This window comes from Gadus chalcogrammus, chromosome 19, assembly GCF_026213295.1.
Source record: "Gadus chalcogrammus isolate NIFS_2021 chromosome 19, NIFS_Gcha_1.0, whole genome shotgun sequence".
NCBI lineage: Eukaryota > Metazoa > Chordata > Actinopteri > Gadiformes > Gadidae > Gadus > Gadus chalcogrammus.
The window spans coordinates 12488478-12507606 of record NC_079430.1 but is presented as its reverse complement, the minus strand read 5'-3'; the positions used below and the strand labels follow the sequence as shown (position 1 = coordinate 12507606).

At 50.3% G+C, this 19129-nt stretch overlaps 1 protein-coding gene across 1 annotated transcript in view; it reads left to right on the top strand.

The window, feature by feature from the left end:
- Positions 1-19129, top strand: part of anks1b (ankyrin repeat and sterile alpha motif domain containing 1B) — a 55995-nt gene that overhangs the window by 35551 nt on the left and 1315 nt on the right. Inside the window, exons 12-16 of the mRNA XM_056579009.1 lie at positions 392-514; positions 3927-3996; positions 6380-6486; positions 15024-15122; positions 17576-17761. Coding sequence (XP_056434984.1) covers positions 392-514; positions 3927-3996; positions 6380-6486; positions 15024-15122; positions 17576-17761 — 585 coding nt within the window. The remainder of the gene's footprint in view (positions 1-391; positions 515-3926; positions 3997-6379; positions 6487-15023; positions 15123-17575; positions 17762-19129) is intronic.

The following is a 19129-nucleotide window of genomic DNA, read 5'->3' as shown; positions in this document are numbered from 1 at the left end:
TATATAAACTTGATTCACTTATGGTGAGTGGGAATGGTCAATGGAAAGTAGGAGGAGTTGATGTTGAGTGGGAAGGGTTTAGTGAGTGTGGGAGGGGTTTATGGTGAGTAGGAAGGGTTTATAGTGAGTGGGAGGGGTTTAGGAAGTGAGGGAGGGGTTTATGGGTAATTGGAGGGTTTTATGGAGAGTCGATAGTTAGATTCTTGTCTACGAAGAGAGAGGTACAAGTTTTTTTCTATAAAGTGTCAAAGGACGTGATTTTTCAAATGTATACCAGTCATAGGATGTGATTGTATTAATCACATTACTTAAATCACTAGATCAGCATTGACTGCGGATATTTCCTGGTTGTTTTCATGAGATGCTTAACACCTGGTTGTTTATCCTTCAGGAGGAGCTGAGCTGGGGATCCGGATCCCGGGGCCAGGGGCTTGGCAGCCCCCGGCCAGGGATGGGTGCCAGCCCGGGGGGCCGGCTGGAGAGGACCCCCTCCTTCACCGCCGAGTGGGACGAGGTAAGGAGCCCCCCTGGAGAGGTTATGCAGTTAGAGTTAGTTAGAGTTAGTAAGCTCATCAGCGTGTTGCTCAGAGTAGCAACACGGGGACATGTCAGGGTTAATATATATTATATTAAATATACATATTTATTATTTATTTCTATGTATTGACATATGTTCATCAAGCTAGTTAGCTAACTGAATGTATTAGCTAACTAGCTTGCTAGCTGTTAGAGTCTGTAGATCTATGTTTGTTGTGTCTGATTAGATGGAGACGATGGGTCCATGAATCCCCCTGATGGGGTCTAGACCCTCTCTCTGGAGACGATGGGTCCAGTTTGTTTTGTTGTAGCTAGTTAGTGGGCTGTTTGTTGAAGGCCTGTCTGTGTTCGTGGGTTTGTTGTGGTGATGTTTATTAGTTTTAGTCGGTTGAGCCCAGACTAGTTGTTTGCGTTTGTGTTTGTGTTTGTTTTCTGTTCATACTGAGGGGGGAGGTCAACGGCTAGCTGGTTGAGTCCAGACTAGTTGTTTGTTTTCTGTTCATTCTGACGGGGAGGGGGGGGGTCATGCTGTCCCCAGCAGTGTTTTTAAAGAGCCGAGGGGCTGATTGCAGGAAACATTTACTGCCCAACCGTGGACGGATTTTAATTAAACACCCCCTCAGATTTTAATACGGAAAATGTTGACTGTGCTGTCACAGCTGGGACCCATTCAACGTCCAATCGTCATCAAGTTGCACTTCAGATCTGCCAATAGGCTCCCAGTGGCTGCTTGATGTCAACAGAGTGCTGGAAGTGTTCCCCTCAGAGGACGATGGGGGGAAACAGAAACAGATGGGTCGTTCTGAGGGTCTCGTCCTCCACTGGGTTCTGGGGTGACACCGCAACCCCCTTTTGGAGCGGGAGGGGGGAATTAGGGAAGAGACTGGGAGCCAGGAACGCTATGATAGACCGCTAGAAGGAGGGGCTGAATGCAGGTTATTGGAGGGGAGGTGACAGCAAACAACGCGGTCTTTCTCCCGGACAGTTAATGGAGGACTAATGGATTAGTTAGTGGCTTAGATGTTAGCACAGTATTAGTTAGTGGGCTTAGATGTTAATTCAGTATTAGTTAGTGGACTTAGTTGTTGGTACAGTATTAGTTATAGGGCTTAGATATTAGTACAGCATAAGTTAATGGGCTAGGATGTTAGTACAGTATATTTTAGTTTATTTTGATCTCGTTCATGGAGTCAGGGGCGTGGTCAGGGGCGTGGTCACTGGCATCAGCATCTCCACGGCAATGCTGTCAGGACACAGCCTGTGTGATGACATCCAAGAGTCACCTTCCCTGCCTTCCGCAAGGCTCACACCACTGACAATACACACACACACACACACACACACACACACACACACACACACACACACACACACACACACACACACACACACACACACACACACACACACACGTAGACACAGAAACACACACACACCCACACAAAATTCATTCATAAACAATTGCATACAAGCTATGAAACACAGCAACCAAAACACACAAACACACACAATGCACACATACACACACGTGCACACACGCAAACACACGCCCCCAAACAACTCCCAAGTATAGATGAAGACCTCAAGCACTCACACTCACACACTGACCTACTCAAACAAACACGCTTCGCACATGCAAGCCTGCACCCTTGCATCCTCCGTGTGTGTGTTGTGTGTGCGTGGCTGAAACATCCTCGTCCCTTCATGTGTTCATCCCCTTCATCTGCACTGTGTACGAACACACTAACTTCCTGATGCTGATGGATCACCAGAGCGGAGTATCTCCCACCCTTCTCCACAATTAGCATGACCTTTATTGTTCAGACGCATCCCTGACAGCCTGGGGGGGGGGGGGATAATACATTTATAGCACATAAGGGTGGGCCAGTCGATGTCGAAATCTCGTAACAGGAATCTTTAATCACTTTTGACTTAAAGATAACTGTCCACAGGAGAGCAAAACACGCAAGGAGGAATAAGCCAGTGAGATCCGAAACGATGAAGAAGAAATGTATTGCCTATGTACTACGAGAATTAAATCTCATCTCTTCTCGTTGCCTTAGAATGGGGGCGGGTCCTACTGCACAAACAAATCACAGCCCCCCTGTAGGCCGTATAAGGAACTACATGCTGTTCTCCCAGCAGGGGCCTCACAAGCAGTCAGGCGGCATAGCAGCATAGCAGGTTAGCTAACCAGGTGGTGGGCTACATAGCAGTTTAGCTAACCAGGTGGTGGGCTACATAGCAGGTTAGCTAACCAGGTGGTGGGCTACATAGCAGGTTAGCTTACCAGGGGGTTGGCTAAATAGCAGGTTAGCTAACCAGGTGGTGGGCTACAGAGCAGGTTAGCTAACCAGGTGGTGGGCTACATAGCAGGTTAGCTAACCAGGTGGTGGGCTACATAGCAGGTTAGCTAACCAGGTGGTGGGCTACATAGCAGGTTAGCTAACCAGGTGGTGGGCTACATAGCAGGTTAGCTAACTAGGTGGTGAGCTGCATAGCAGGTTAGCTAACCAGGTGGTGGGCTACATAGCAGCTTAGCTTACCAGGGGGTGGGCTAAATAGCAGGTTAGCTCACCAGGTGGTGGGCTACATAGCAGGTTAGCTAACCAGGTGGTGGGCTACATAGCAGGTTAGCTAACCAGGTGGTGGGCTAACTAGCAGGTTAGCTAACTGCGAGTAAATCTTGGCTAATGGCAAATTGCTCCTAAAATAAATCCATCCAACATACCAGGCTAATGAATACATCTTTCTCCTACTGCATTCCCCTCTAGCACACACACACTGACACACACGCTCACACGACAAACACACACACACACACACACACACACACACACACACACACACACACACACACACACACACACACACACACACACACACACACAGACACACACGCTCACACGACACACACACACACACACACACACACACACACACACACACACACACACACACACACACACGCACACTAGACAACCAGCAGTCAGAAAAACACTAATGAAGCTACTGCAGGATTTGCTGACATGATTTCCAATGCTACTTCTTCCCCATATTCCTCCCCCGATTCCTTCCTCCATTCCTCCACCAATCCCCCCGATCCTGACTTGAGTTGTGGTCGTTGGTTCAATCCCTCACTAGTTTGTGGGATGCGACCGGTTAGGGATTGACATCCTGTGGAGGGACGGGGTTAATGGTCTCTCTCTGTGATTGACAGTGTGGAAGGAACTTACCCTCTTACTTCTAACTCATTAGCACTGTTGTGTTTGTTCCACTTTGACTGACTGTTGGTCTCTCTCTCTCTCTCTCTCTCTCTCTCTCTCTCTCTCTCTCTCTCTCTCTCTCTCTCTCTCTCTCTCTCTCTCTCTCTCTCTCTCTCTCTCCAGATTGATAAGATCATGAGTTCCATCGGTGCGGGAATCGGGAGCGGACTGAATGCCAAGAAAGACCACACAGGTGTGTGTGTGTGTGTGTGTGTGTGTGTGTGTGTGTGTGTGTGTGTGTGTGTGTGTGTGTGTGTGTTTTTTGGTGTATGAGTTTATACTTGCGCTAATGTGTACTTGTTGACAAAGTGCTAGTAAGTGTACGTGTGATTAAGGGAGAGAGAGAGAGATAGAGAGAAATTCACTGTAATTAAGTTTGTGGCGCGCAACGGCCCCCCAGTGGGACCGTGGCGATCACCCCCCTCCCAACTATCATCCATCCTCCTGCTCTCACCTCCCTCCTCTCGTTCTCTCTCTCCCCCTCACTCTCCCCCTACCACTCCCTCTCCCTCTCTTTCTGTCTCACTGAGGTTTCTACTAACCATAGAAGCAAAGTGGGCAATGTTGTGCTAGCCCAGCCCACTCTGCTCACACGCACACGCACACGCACACATACAAACGTGCACACATATACACACCATGTTGGTGTTGGGGGAGGGGGATAGATCTGCAGACACAGAGGCTGATCTGATGGTTACTACAGAGAAAGAGAGATGGACTACCAACACTACAGAGAGAGAGGGGGAGAGAGAGACATTACCGTCACTACAAAAAGAGAGCGAGAGACTACATTCACTACAGAGAGAGAGGGGGAGAGAAAGAGACTCCCAACACGAGAGAGAGAGAGAGAGAGAGAGAGAGAGAGAGAGAGAGAGAGAGAGGAGAGAGAGAGAGAGAGAGAGAGAGAGAGAGAGAGAGAGAGAGAGAGAGAGAGAGAGAGAGAGAGACACTCCCAACACTACAGAGAGAGAGAGGGAGAGAGACTACCAACACTACAGAGAGAGAGGGGGAGAAAGAGAGACACTCCCAACACTACAGAGAGAGAGAGGGAGAGAGACTACAAACACTACAGAGAGTGCGAGAGACAGGGAGGGGGAGAGAGAGAGAGGGCGAGAAGGTGAGGGAGAGAGAGGGGGGAGAGAGAGGGGGGAGAGAGAGAGAGCGATATGGGGAGGGGGGGGGAGTTAAAGACAAAAAGCAGTGGATGAGAAGGGGGTCGGATGGAGGAGGTTAAAGGCAGAGAGAGCGCTATAGATGGAGAGAGACTAAAGAAAGGGCGAGAGAGCAAAGGCAGAGTGGAGAGAGAGGGAGACAGAGAGCGTAGCAACAGGAGGGAGCGAGAGAGAGGAGAGAGATGGAGGGAGAGGGAGAGTGAGAGAGGGAGAGAGAGAGGGAGAGAGAGAGGCTGCAGAAGCATACAGATGAGAGTGGGAGTACTTGATAAAGAGAAATCCACTGCACAGGCAGCTCTCTCTCTCCGCTTCCTCTCTGCCTCGCGCGCTCCTCCGCTCACACACACACACACACACACACACACGTGCGCGCGTACGGGGCGCATGCAGCGCAGATGCGTGCACGCCCCTGGAAGGAGCCGCCGAGCGAGAGGCAACAAGCTGAAAGAGAAACTGAACGCAGCACCTCGCACACTCGCTCGCTCGCTCGCTCGATCCTCCCGCTCGCCTGCCCTCGGATCTACTCCTCCGGGCGCAGCCTCCTTCCTCTCCGCTCCTTCGCCGCGACTCTCTTCCCGCTCTGACTCGGATATAAACCCCCCCGCGGACGGCCGCCGCCTCTGGATACAACCTCGACTCCCGCTGCCTCGTCCATCTCTCTCTCCCTCTCTCGCTCTCTCTCTCTCTCTCTCTCCGTCCCTCCATCGCTTCCCTTCCTCACCTCCACTGACTGGATCTGGGGAGAGAGAGTGAGAGGTAGTCCACCTCGCTCTCCCCTTTCACCTCCTGCTGCTCGCCGTCCCCCTCCATCTCCTCCTCCCCCTCTCTCCTCCTCATCCTCTCCCTCCTCCCCCCAGACACTCCCACTACTCCCCCCCACCCCCCCCCACCCCCCCCCATTCCAAGCCCACCTGCTCCCCGCCTCTCCCTCCTCTCCCAGCATCCTGATGCTGTCCCCAGCCTAGCCCCCTCCCTCTCTCCCCTCACCTCCACCTCTCTCCTCCCTTTTTCCTCCATCACTCTCTCCCCCTCCTCTCCCCCCCTTCTCACCTCCCCCTTCCCTAACCCCCTCCCCTCCTCCTGAGCTCCCTCTACCCGACCCTTGAGCACCCCCTGCTCCACCCGCTCCTCCACCTCCCTCTCCCTGACCCCTCACCCGGTCCCTTCCTCCTCCACCTCCCCCTCTCCCTGAACCATTCACCCCACCACCTCCTCCACCTGCTCCTCCCCCTGCTCCACCCTCCACCCTCCACCCCCTTGGATGCCCTATGGCTGGATCCTTTGACAGCCACGTTGCGCGCCACAACATGATGTGGCAGTGCCAGCTGTCCCAGCCCGACTGCCGCTGCTACCGAGTGGACGGCTACTCTCTCCTGAAGCGCCTGCCCCTTCACCCCCTCATAGGACCCCGCTGCCCGCTGCAGTCTGTGGGCCAGTGGCTGGACTCCATCGGCCTGGTCCAGTACGAGAACCACCTGCTGGCCAACGGCTTCGACAATGTCCAGTTCATGGTGAGTGGGAGCACTGGTTCTGTTTCAGTTCATGGTGAGTGGGAGCACTGGTTCTGTTTCAGTTCATGGTGAGTGGGAGCACTGGTTCTGTTTCAGTTCATGGTGAGTGGGAGCACTGGTTCTGTTTCAGTTCATGGTGAGTGGGAGCACTGGTTCTGTTCCAGTGAGTGGTGAGTGGGAGCACTGGTTCTCTTCCAGTTCACGGTTGAATGGGAGCACTGGTTCTGATGGGGGGAAGGTGAGGGAACATCTCAGCTCTGTGGTTGTGGTCCGGTGTTGACAGCTAGATCTGCTGCACATCGGTCCTCAGCTCACCTCCAAGTCCCTTGGGTGAAAGCGTTGACCTGCAGAGTGACCCGATGCAGTTGGTTTAATGATGGATGAGAGCTTCTGGTGCTTCAGGTTGGGGTTATCAAGGGATGAAGAAGAAGGCTTTGGACGTTAGAGGACCCTGGACCAGGAGATGCACTCCTAACCACGACTACACCATCCTATCCTCCCTTTATATATCTAACAGTTTAGGGATGGAGGCTTTTCCTCCAAACACCTGAAAGGTGTTGGTGTCATTAATGAGCAAGGAGCAGCAGGAAGGGTGAGGGGGTCCAAACCTCCTCCTCCAAACTTAGTGACTCTAGGTGTGTTGTTTCATAGTGCCCCCAGGTGTTACTTAGTGACTCTAGGTGTGTTGTTTCATAGTGCCCCCAGGTGTTACTTAGTGACTCTAGGTGTGTTGTTACATCGTGCCCCCAGATGTTACTTAGTGACTCTAGGTGTGTTGTTACATAGTGCCCCCAGGTGTAACATAGTGCCCCCAGGTGTTAGAAGACACTATAATGCAAATGAAACACACGCACACAGACACACTCACACACAAAAACACACACACACACACACACACACACACATGCGCACACACACACACACACACACACACACACACACACACACACACACACACACACACACACACACACACACACACACACACACACACACACACACACAGTCACACAGTCACACAGTCACACATGTGTAGACAGCCACCTGTAGCGTCCGTTTTCGCCAGACGTTGGCTTAGTTTTCCCAGCCTACAGTTTTTCTTTGAAGCACACCTTTCATCTCCAGAGAGAGAGAGAGAGAAAGAGATAGAGGGAGAGAAAACACCTGGCACTCATCATAATTTAACACTTTTGATCTTGAGGAGTGTCTGTGTGTGTGTTGGTGTTTTTTGTGGGTGGCATAGCCAACGAGATCTCTCCTTCATTAAATGTGTTCTTTAATTAGGTCTTGGAGATACATTGATGTCCTCTTAACTCATTTACAAATGGGTCAGATCGTGAGATGAGAGGAGTTATGTTTCATAACCAGATGCTCTGCTGCCCTTTGTTGCCATATCTGAGGGAGAACTGTTAGGCGCCAGACCTTCATATCATAACCACGACGTCATTCTCTCTCTCTCTCTCTCTCTCTCTCTCTCTCTCTCTCTCTCTCTCTCTCTCTCTCTCTCCCCCTTCCTTCCTTCCTTCCTTCCTTCCTTCCTTCCTTCCTTCCTTCCTTCCTTCCTTCCTTCCTTCCTCATCCATCTATTGGTATCCCGTCCACTCAGCCTGTATCAGTTCATGTCCACTACTATGAGTGCTAATGCCTGCGCTAAAAGCTAAAGCTGTTTGTTTAATTGGTTGCTGGATGTCCCTGAACTGGGGGGGGGGGGGGGGGGGGGGTTAAATGCTGTTGTCAAATGGCTAAAGTCTAATAGGACATTGTAGCGTTTGCATGAGGAAACAGAAACAGACCTTACACACATGAAGCAACTATCCAATCAATTAGGTAATGCATAAGCTAACACATGATTTATTACTATTAGTAAAGTAATCCTTTAACACGGTAACTAGATTACACATTAACTTAGACAGTAATTAACGTGAACATTGCACATAAGCTGATTCAAAGTTGGACCGTTGATCATTGGTGTTGGATCAGCGTTCTGTTTTTGTCCAAATCGGACCAATAAAAATACACTATTCTCTTACTGAGCTTTATTCAACCAAGCGACCATGACCAGAGTTATATCATCATAACATCCCAGACCAGAGATCATGTTGTTGTATTGGGTTTGAATATATCAACCATAACTGCTCATTTAGACCATTGAGCCGCTCCTCCACACTGTATGTTAATAGTTCTAACCCACGAGACTCAGGGATGTAAGCCCACTCTGTCACAAGACCACAGACAAGACCGAACGTGATGAAGGCATGGAGCTGATGAGGTGTTTCTGAGCTGGTGTCGTGTTATCAGTGTTGTGATATCATCATGGATTCTGGTCGCATTGTGGATAATCACTGGTGCTACCAGTATCTGCTTCACCTGGGGAACAGGAATTAGCTCCTTCAGTCCTGATGCATCATTAACATCATCATTAATGTAGACACAAACGCACGCATGCACGCACGCACGCACGCACGCACAAACGCACGCACGCACGCACGCACGCACGCACAAACGCACGCACGCACGCACGCACGCACGCACGCACAAACGCACAAACGCACACACACACACAGAAGGTTGGGCATTGGTTGCACTTTGTCAATAATTTGTTGTGAGTGGGGAGTCTCCCAACCCTCCTCCTCTTCCTCCTCTCCCTCCTCTTCCTCTTCCCTCTAACTGTGTGTTTTATATTCCGTTCCTCGCTCCTTAGAACTGCATTCAGATCAGATTAATATTTATCGTGGTGGAGTTGAAACAGAGGTCCCTTCTGAATATCCACACTCTCATGTAACTTCAGAAGACCTCCTGGTGAGGTGGAAAGCTGACAGCTGTCTGTCAGCAGTTTGATGTCTGCAGCCTTCCTATACGCAACATCCCTAGTAAACCCTGCCTAACATCCATGTTAGCCTATCATTAACCAACACGGATTAAAAGGGAGAACGGCTTTTATTATTTATTTGTTGATCCCCAAAGAGGCTGAAGTGAGAGGAGAAGAATAAATTAGTGTTTCTCTGAAGGGATCCTGTGCATAATGTTGGAATATAATCCGATCCATCAATTTCAAGCCGTTTCAGGGCCACAGGATGTCAATGCTGCCCCTACTGCGATCACAGCCGCAGCGTTCAGTCAGTTCGGGACTGACTGGCTGCATCGGTCAGTAAGATATGAGATGTATGGTCCAGGTGGAAGAGTTCTCGTTAAAGACGACCAGCAGAACATAGAAATGCAGAACACAACTACAGTGAGCTCCTCTAAGGCTCCACTCTGCATTCTAAGTGCAGGAACCAGCTCTAAATAGCATTCATCATCATTATTAATAATTCAGTATCATATCTGACTTCACATTCTCTCTTATTATTACAGTTAGATTTCATATCTAAAATCAATAAATTATTATGATTAATACACACACACACACGCGCACACACACTCACATGTATCAATATTCATTGCCTATGTATAGACAGACACATGTTATTCTTCCCAAGCCAGTGAGGGACAGGTGCTGCTGAGGAGAAAGGATGGATGTTGTCATGGAGACTGTTCTGTTGACGCTCCAAGGTTTGCTAGGGTCATGGACGTCACAAGAGCCCAAGATAGATGGGCTTAGCTTATAAAGTGAGTGTGTTTGTTTGTGTGTGTGTGTGTGTGTGTGTGTGTGTGTGTTTCTGTGTTTGTCTTCTTGTGTTTCTGTGTTATTTTCCCGTCCTGCATGTGTGTTTGTTTGTTTGTATTTCTGTGATCTTGTCATATCCCGGGTGTCCCTACGTGTGTGTGTGTGTGTGTGTGTGTGTCCGTGTGTGTCTGTTTTCCTGCATGCTTGTCTTTGTGTGCCTGACCGTGTAAATAATAAGGACTTTCGGATCATTGGATGATCAGAGCGATGAAGAGCAGATGAGAGGGGAGAGGGACACCAGGAGCTCCCTGGGGGCTCACACACAATATTGTGTGTTTCAATGTGGGAGCGCCACCCTCCTGGCCAGGGATTGAGGGGTGCTACTTCCTCTAGCTATCACTCTGATATCCTATTGGACTCTGAAACAGGTCGAGAGGGGGTAGTTAACCTGCTGTAGTCCCAGGCTCCTCTTTCGGCCTTTAAGGCACGGCGAAACGTCACCCTGGTTCAAGGAAACTCAGATAAGTTGAAACAATGCTAATTTAAGCAGCGTCTGAGGGAGGGAGGGCAGAGAGAAAGGGGATCGACGAAGGCAAGAAGGAGGTAGGAGGAAGGAGGGAGGAGGGAGGAGGAAGGAGGCGATGGTGAACTCCATGAAGTGGCAGCACTGCAGGGGGAGAGGAGCTGGAGGAGCAGGAAGTGGAGAACCACCCAGGTCCATAACACATGCTGAATCCTATGATTTCTATGCATACATAGTGCATCATTTTGGCATGAAGAGAAATGAGGGGAATGCCGTGCATATGTTTTGTATTGCTGTTCTATTATTGTATTTAATCAACACGTTATTTATTCATGACCACATGACAACAATGACACTTTGACAACATACAGTATATTTTTGGTACTGAAACAAACATCCATCGTCCCGTGCTGACGTCTGAACGGACGAGGGAGAAACAACAAAGAGAGAGAGAGAAAGAGGATTTATTCCCCCACTCTTTTCTATTTCTGTCTCCGTATTGTGCGAACACAATCCCTGCTCGGGGATGGGGTTTGGAGCGTCGACGCTGCAGCGAACTCTAGGGCTGATATCTGGTGAGATTTAAGAGCTGTTTACCGCTGCTTTGGTACTTCACCACAAACACACATTGTTCTGCTCTTCAGAGTTCCTAACTACTCCTCCTTTAAGGTCACACGGTCCCCATGGTAGAGTAGCAGAGCTCATGGATTGACCCCTTCAACCTTCTCCCAATCGTTGGGGGGTGGAGGGTGGAGGGTGGAGCAGGGGGAGGAGCAGGTGGAGGAGGTGGTGGGGTGAATGGTTCAGGGGGAGGGGGAGGTGGAGGAGGAAGGGACCGGGTGAGGGGTCAGGGAGAGGGAGGTGGAGGAGCGGGTGGAGCAGGGGGTGGTCAAGGGTCGGGTAGAGGGAGCTCAGGAGGAGGGGAGGGGGTTAGGGAAGGGGGAGGTGAGAAGGGGGGGAGAGGAGGGGGAGAGAGTGATGGAGGAAAAAGGGAGGAGAGAGGTGGAGGTGAGGGGAGAGAGGGAGGGGGCTAGGCTGGGGACAGCATCAGGATGCTGGGAGAGGAGGGAGAGGTGGGGAGCAGGTGGGCGTGTCTGGGGGGAGGAGGGAGAGGATGAGGAGGAGAGAGGGGGAGGAGGAGATGGAGGGGGACGGCGAGCAGCAGGAGGTGAAAGGGGAGAGCGAGCCTCCCCTCCTCAATGAACCAGTGAGGATCAATGCGTGTTACATGAGCCATTCCACCTCTGAGCAGAAAGACATTTAGACTGGAAGATAGAACTATGATGGAAAAGAACAACAGAGAGCAACAACAACAACAACATGATACGCTGTTCAAAAACACCAACAGCACTACATCAGATGCCATGTTGACTCTGATGTAATATTGGTTCTAAAGCACCAACACTATTCAGAGTAAACATGACCTCTGATGTACTATTGGTTCTAAGGCACCGATACTGGATGCCTGAGGGGACTGAGCTGGGATGAGGTGTTGTTTATCAGTGTTCTGGTTCAAGGTGGCGGTGTCACTAGAGGGGTTTGTTCTCTCAGGGACACGGAAGAGGCTCTGATCCACGCTGGCTGAGTGCGCGTTGGTCTAGACGTGGCCTCATGTTGGGCATGACGCCGTGTGGATACAGGTGGTCTTCATGGTGGATACAGGTGGTCTTCATGGTGGATACAGGTGGTCTTCATGGTGGATAAAGGTGGGCTACTTAGGAGATGAATGAACAGATGATGATGTGCTTCTAAAGTAGTCAGTAGGCATGAGAGAAGGATCTGTTTTTTGCAGTTGCAGTGTGGATTGGACAATGTATTTGGAGTGAGGATTGGTCAGTGTGTTTTGCTGTCTGGATGGGACAGTATGTCTTTGCAGTTGCACCGGGATGGGACAGGGTTTTGTTTTTCGCTGTCACACATTTTATCGTGTGTCATTCAAACTGCAGTTTGTATGACGGAGTAAAAGGACCACACATGAACACACAACCTTTTCAGCGTCCTTACACTAATCACCACACTGTGGCTCTGCGCTAAAACAGCGAGGATCTCTTTATTGTTAAACCCGATTCTGAAATACAATTTTACCAAATGATCCACACAAGCCATTGGATTCAGTGCAGGCCCTGTGGAGCGGTTGCTATCTCTCCCAACTAATTTCAACTGTATCCTCGACATTTCGAGTTTAATGTCGACTTTAAAGTCGACAAATCGAGATTAAAGTCGACATAATATTTCAACTTTATTCTCGACAATTCGAGTTTAATCTTGACATGTCGAGATTAGAGTCGACATGATATTACAACTTTATTCTCGACATTTCAAGTTTAATGTCGACATGTAGACTTTAAAGCCGACGTGTCGACTTTAATCTCGTCACGCCAAAAATACTTTTTTTCTTCATGTGTTTTTTCTTCATTTTTTTCTTTTTTTCTTCACGGCCCTAATACTCCGTCGTAAGTTTGTCTTGATCGCTACCCTTAATAAAAGATCCATCAGCAGGAAGCGAGTCCATGAGCACACGTTCCCTGACCTGACATCATCACCTCGCACCTGCTGGAGAGATAACTCTCATAACTCTCAAATCATAGCATGTTGATGCAAATGTGTGGCAAAGTTGTTTGTCAATGTGTGTGTGTGTGTGTGTGTGTGTGTGTGGGGGTGACTGTGTGTGTGAGCACAGAGAACACTGCTGTTTGATTGCTCTCCTATTAGAGCAGAGCTCGTAGGCTATCCACTGCCTGGTGTTATTTTACAGCTGGAGGATAATATTGTACCCATGTATAACCAGTCTGATCGACCACCGCATGCACCTCATCACCCAGCTGGCCTCCATCATCATCCTCCTCTTCTTTTTTCTCTCTCTCTCTCTCTCTCTCTCTCTCTCTCTCTCTCTCTCTCTCTCTCTCTCTCTCTCTCTCTCTCTCTCTCTCTCTCTCTCATCCCTCGCTATCTCAGTAGGCGGGATGATTGACATGGTGTTGAAAGGTCGTCCATCAAACTAATTGGCTGTGAAATGTCATGCAACACCCACTGTGTGTGTGTGTGTGTGTGTGTAGGGGTGGAGTGTGTGTTGGCTGTGACTGTACATATGTCTGTTTATATGTACACACTGCAGAGCCCTGAATGCTATTGTTTGCAGAGTATTGAATGGGAGCTGCCCGGAGGACTCCACTTAGGGGTCTGTAACGCTGGGATCTGTAACGCCGTGGTCTGTAACGATGGGGTCTTCAGCCGGGGGTCGTTAACGCTGAGGTCTCTAGCTGGTGGTCTGTAACGCCGTGGTCTGTAACGATGGGGTCTTCAACCGGGGGTCGTTAACGCTGAGGTCTCTAGCTGGTGGTCTGTAACGCTGTGGTCTGTAACGCTGGGGTCTTCAGCCGGGGGTTTTTAAGACTGAGGTCTCTAGCTGGTGGTCTGTAACGCTGGGGCCCTGACCCAGACGGCACAGAGACATGGAGCAGGGGATGCTCTATAATCCGTGTTGTCATGCGTATTAGCAGCAGCTCATAAAGTCATTGGACACGGAGGGGGCGGAGGTGACAGTGACATCATCGTCCCCTCGGGGGGGAAGCTTCATCTCCTGAGAGGGCGGGGGGCATCATCTCCTGAGGAGTGACAGCATCATCTCCTGAGAGGGGGGGGGCGGAGGCGACAGTGACAGAATCAAGGGGGGGGGGGGGGGGGGGGGTAGGTAGGTGACGTGCATGTTGCATTATGCATGAAAACCTCACTGCATATTTTAAGCGCATACTATTTACTATGATTTTGCACGTCGTTGTGAAGCAGCTCACGGTGAATTGAGATGCAGCTCGTCTGCTCAGTGTCAGGACGGGTTGAGTTCTCCGCGTGGATCCACCGGTCAGCTGGGGACTCGAACCCTCGTCCCCCTGGGCTGGGAGACCCAGCACTACGGGCCGGGACCCCGGGACCACCCAGCGCAGAGTCATAATGGGTTGAATGTGTTGGCTTATGGAAATGCTCATGTGTGGGTGTGTTTCGGTATAGTGCGTGTGTGCATACAGACGACCCTCCCCTTGTGGTTAATTTTAGTTTGGGTCTGGTTGTCCCATATTTATCAATTTATTATGCTGTGTTCCTGAACAGAAAAACCTCAGAATGGGTCCGCTTCTATGACAGCTAACAGAGTGACAATCTCCTCTCTCAGAGAGTCCAGCTCCGTTACCGCGGTAACCTACCATGTATCACCGTGGTGTTGGTGACGCTACCCTACGGACTACGGCAACATGCTAAAAACTGACGTGTCATTGGGGTGTTGGTCTGCAATGTTGCAGCTAGGATATGCTAACAGGCCACCTGACTGTTCTGGTCTAGGGCTGTAGGGTGGGAGGCTACGCTACACTAAGGCTTCTATGCTATGCTAACACCTGACGGTTTCCCTCCCTTCAGGGCAGCAACGTGGTGGAGGACCAGGACCTGCTGGAGATCGGGATCCTCAACTCGTCCCACAGACAGCGCCTCCTGCAGGCCATCCGCCTTCTGCCCAGGGTGAGACACCCACATCACGCCTACTACATCTGAACATGAAAGACTAGGTTCATACAATCAATACTGAGAACAGGTACCCTGATAGAAAGGACAGGTACCCTGTTAGAGAACAGGTACCCTGTTAGAAAGGACAGGTACCCTGTTAGAGAACAGATACCCTGTTAGAGAACAGGTGCCCTGTTAGAGAGAACAGATGCCCTGATAGAGAACAGATACCCTGTTAGAGAACAGGTACCCTGATAGAAAGGACAGGTACCTTGATAGAAAGGACAGGTACCTCTGTAGGAAGGACAGGTGCCCTGTTAGAGAGGACAGGTGCCCTGTTAGAGAGGACAGGTGCCCTGTTAGAGAGGACAGGTGCCCTGTTAGAGAGGACAGGTGCCCTGTTAGAGAGGACAGGTACCCTGATAGAGAACAGATACCCGGTTAGAGGACAGGTACCCTGTTAGAGAACAGGTGTCCTGTTAGAGAACGGGTACCCTGTTAGAGAGAACAGGTACCCTGTTAGAGAACGGGTTCCCCTTTTAGAGAGGACGGGTACCCTGTTAGAGAACGGGTACCCTGTTAGAGAACAGGTACCCTGTTAGAGAGGACAGGTACCCTGTTAGAGAACAGGTAGAGAACAGGTACCCTGTTAGAGAGGACAGGTACCATGTTAGAGAACAGGTAGAGAACAGGTACCCTGTTATAGAGGACCGGTACTCTGTTAGAGAGGACAGGTACCCTGATAGAGAACAGGTAGAGAACAGGTAGAGAACAGGTACCCTGATAGAGAGAACAGGTACCCTGATAGAGAACAGGTACCCTGTTATAGAGAACAGGTACCCTGTCAGAGAACAGGTACCCTGTTAGAGAGAACAGGTACCCTGATAGAGAACAGGTACCCTGATAGAGAACAGGTACCCTGTCAGAGAACAGGTACCCTGTTAGAGAGAACAGGTACCCTGATAGAGAACAGGTACCCTGTTAGAGAGAACAGGTACCCTGTCAGAGAACAGGTACCCTGTTAGGGTCCACTCACACTAGGGCCGTTTGCCTGTTCCGTGCTGCAGGAAGATTCAGCACGATTCCCCCCCTCCCCACTCCCCCCGCTGGCCCCTGGTCACACTGCTCCCAAAGGCCGTGGCCTGGGCACGACTGCTCCTTCATACATACGTCATCACGTCGTAATACGATAAATACGTCATCACCAAGCGTGGTGTCCAGCTGCGACTGAATGCTGTCGTCGGCCCAAATTTCAAGTAAACACTCGACTTCACTATCGCACCAACGTAAATCCACTCGTGAACCGCTTGCCGCCATTGTTTAAAATGATTGTTGTGGGGAAGAAGGGCATGGACCTATAAAGAAAGAAGGGTCGCGCAAGGACTACGTCATCCAGCTCACGTTGCGTATCCGCGCGTGTGCGCGTGTCATCTCATTAGCATCTTTACTTTGGCCACGGCACACCTCTCCCAAGTGTGCCGTGGCCAAGGGGCTGTACCGTGCTGGAATACGGATGGTGTGGTCAAACTAGCCAAACGTTCTAGACTTTAGTATGCAAATGAGCTCGGGCACGGGGGCGCGGCCCTAGTGTGAGTGGCCCCTTAGAGAGTACAGGTACCCTGTTAGAGAACAGATACCCTGATAGAGAACAGGTACCCTGTTAGAGAACAGGTACCCTGTTATGCCGCGTTTCCACTGCAGGGTGCGGAACGGATCGGATCGCAAAGATGTGGTAGGGAGGGGGCGGTATAGCCCAGCTCAGTTCCGAGGTTGCGTTTCCACTGCCGACAGTACCCTTTGTGGTAGGCCGGATGTCGATCACCGCGGCAGCTACGTAAACATCGTAAACAACGTCTTCCTCCCCAAGAATGCAGACGAACGTCTCCACCTCCTTGTTCGCCCAAGCAAGCGTTTTACGCGACATGTTAATTGTAAAGAATAATACCTCGAGGCTACTGTTTGTTTGTTTTTATCCCCGCGTCACCCGGAAGTGATGATTCTGTCGACCAATCAACGGAGGGGGTGTGTAGCTAGAATTTCCCGGGACCCTTTCAGGCGTCTGGTCTCGGGTACGGCTAAGTCCGGGTCACGCCCACTTTTGGCGGTGGAAACGCGACCCGATCCGCACATTTGCGATCCGATCCGTTCCGCACCCTGCAGTGGAAACGCGCCATTAGAGAACAGGTACCCTAATAGAGGATAGGTACCCTGATAGAGAACAGTTACCCTGTTAGAGAACAGGTACCCTGTTAGAGAGGTCTCTCCCTCTCTCTCACCCAATCTCACTCTCATTCTCAAACTCTCTCTCTCTCTCTCTCTCTCTCTCTAAAATTCTCTCTCTCTTAATTTAACTTTTGGAGATTTGGTATAGTTTAATGTTCTCTCTGCAAAGTGAAATCATGCTAATATTAGCATGTATGTCGAGCTACGTACTAAAGACAACCCTTTGTGTGTGTGTCTGGGGTTAGGTGCGGCCGGTGGGCTACGACGGGAACAACCCCACCTCGGTGGCCGAGTGGCTGGAGTCGCTGGAGCTGGGCGACTACACCAAGGCCTTCCTGGTCAACGGCTACACCTCCATGGACCTGGTGAAGAAGATCTGGGAGATCGAGCTCATCAACGTGAGTCACACGGGACCGCCTGCCCTGCCCTGTGTGTGTGTGTGTGTGTGTGTGTGTGTGTGTGTGTGTGTGTGTGTGTGTGTGTGTGTGTGTGTGTGTGTGTGTGTGTGTGTGTGTGTGTGTGTGTGTGTGTGTGTTTGGGTAATATCACAATGCGGCATCCTGTTAAACGATTAAGAAGTTAATGATGGTGGTTTGGCCTTTAAATGACGTCCATTTCTAAACGACTGTTGAACACACACACACACACACACACACACACACACACACACACACACACACACACACACACACACACACACACACACACACACACACACACACACACACACACACACACACACACACACACACACAGTCACACATACACATACAGATACAGAGAGACACACACACACACACACACACACACACACATTGGACGGTTGGATTGTTTGGAGAGACACTTCCTGAGCTCATCACATGGGGGCGGTGTAGTCTCCTTCCAGGACCTCACCTTGTTGTGGTGCAGAGAGAGAGAGAGAGAGAGAGAGAGAGAGAGAGAGAGAGAAAGAGGTGAAATGAGGACTGCAAACAGAGAGTGAAGGTAGAGGGGGATGAGTAGAGGAGGAGGAGTAGAGGAGGGGAGCGAAAGCAACGCCACAGGAAGGAAGCGAGCGATGAGAGGATCAGTGAAGCATTCTCCGTACTGAGGACCCGGTGGAGGACTGCGGGCCGCTTCCCCCCCCTCCTTCCCTCCCATCCTTAAATTCATGTGTCGCTTTGAGTCCAGAGAGAGAGAGAGAGAGAGAGAGAGAGAGAGAGAGAGAGAGAGAGAGAGAGAGAGAGAGAGAGAGAGAGAGAGAGAGAGAGAGAGAGAGAGAGAGAGAGAGAGAGAGAGAGAGTGAGTTACGTAAGAGTGTGGGATGCAGGATGTTTCATAGCGCTGTGGGTCCGCCTCCGCTGTGTGTAAGCTGAGGGACAGAGCGTGTGAGGCTCTGTGTTGAGGCACGTTGTTGTTCCCCTGGTGGTCTACATCTGTCTGAGACAAAGGATGACCCCATGATGCTGAGCAGCTAAAGAAGCAGGACGGCGTTCACGTAGCATCATGTTCGCTCGACGTCCGTTTTGGATACAATTTGATCCACGTCACCTCTTATATCTCGACACCGACGGTGCTTTATTGACACATTCTTCTGCTGTTCCATACTACTCACTTTCGCTGGCGATCAGCCACGATGCTGCAGTTCACACTGTGGCCACTAGAGGATGCAAACGAGATGAGGATTTTTGACTGTGTGGTTTTAGGATGGAGAGAGACTGAGGCAGAGAGAAGAGGAAACATGCTTGTGTCTTGTTGTGATTAATTCATACGTACCTTATTAACATGCATACAAGCATCCATTTTATTCATACATATTC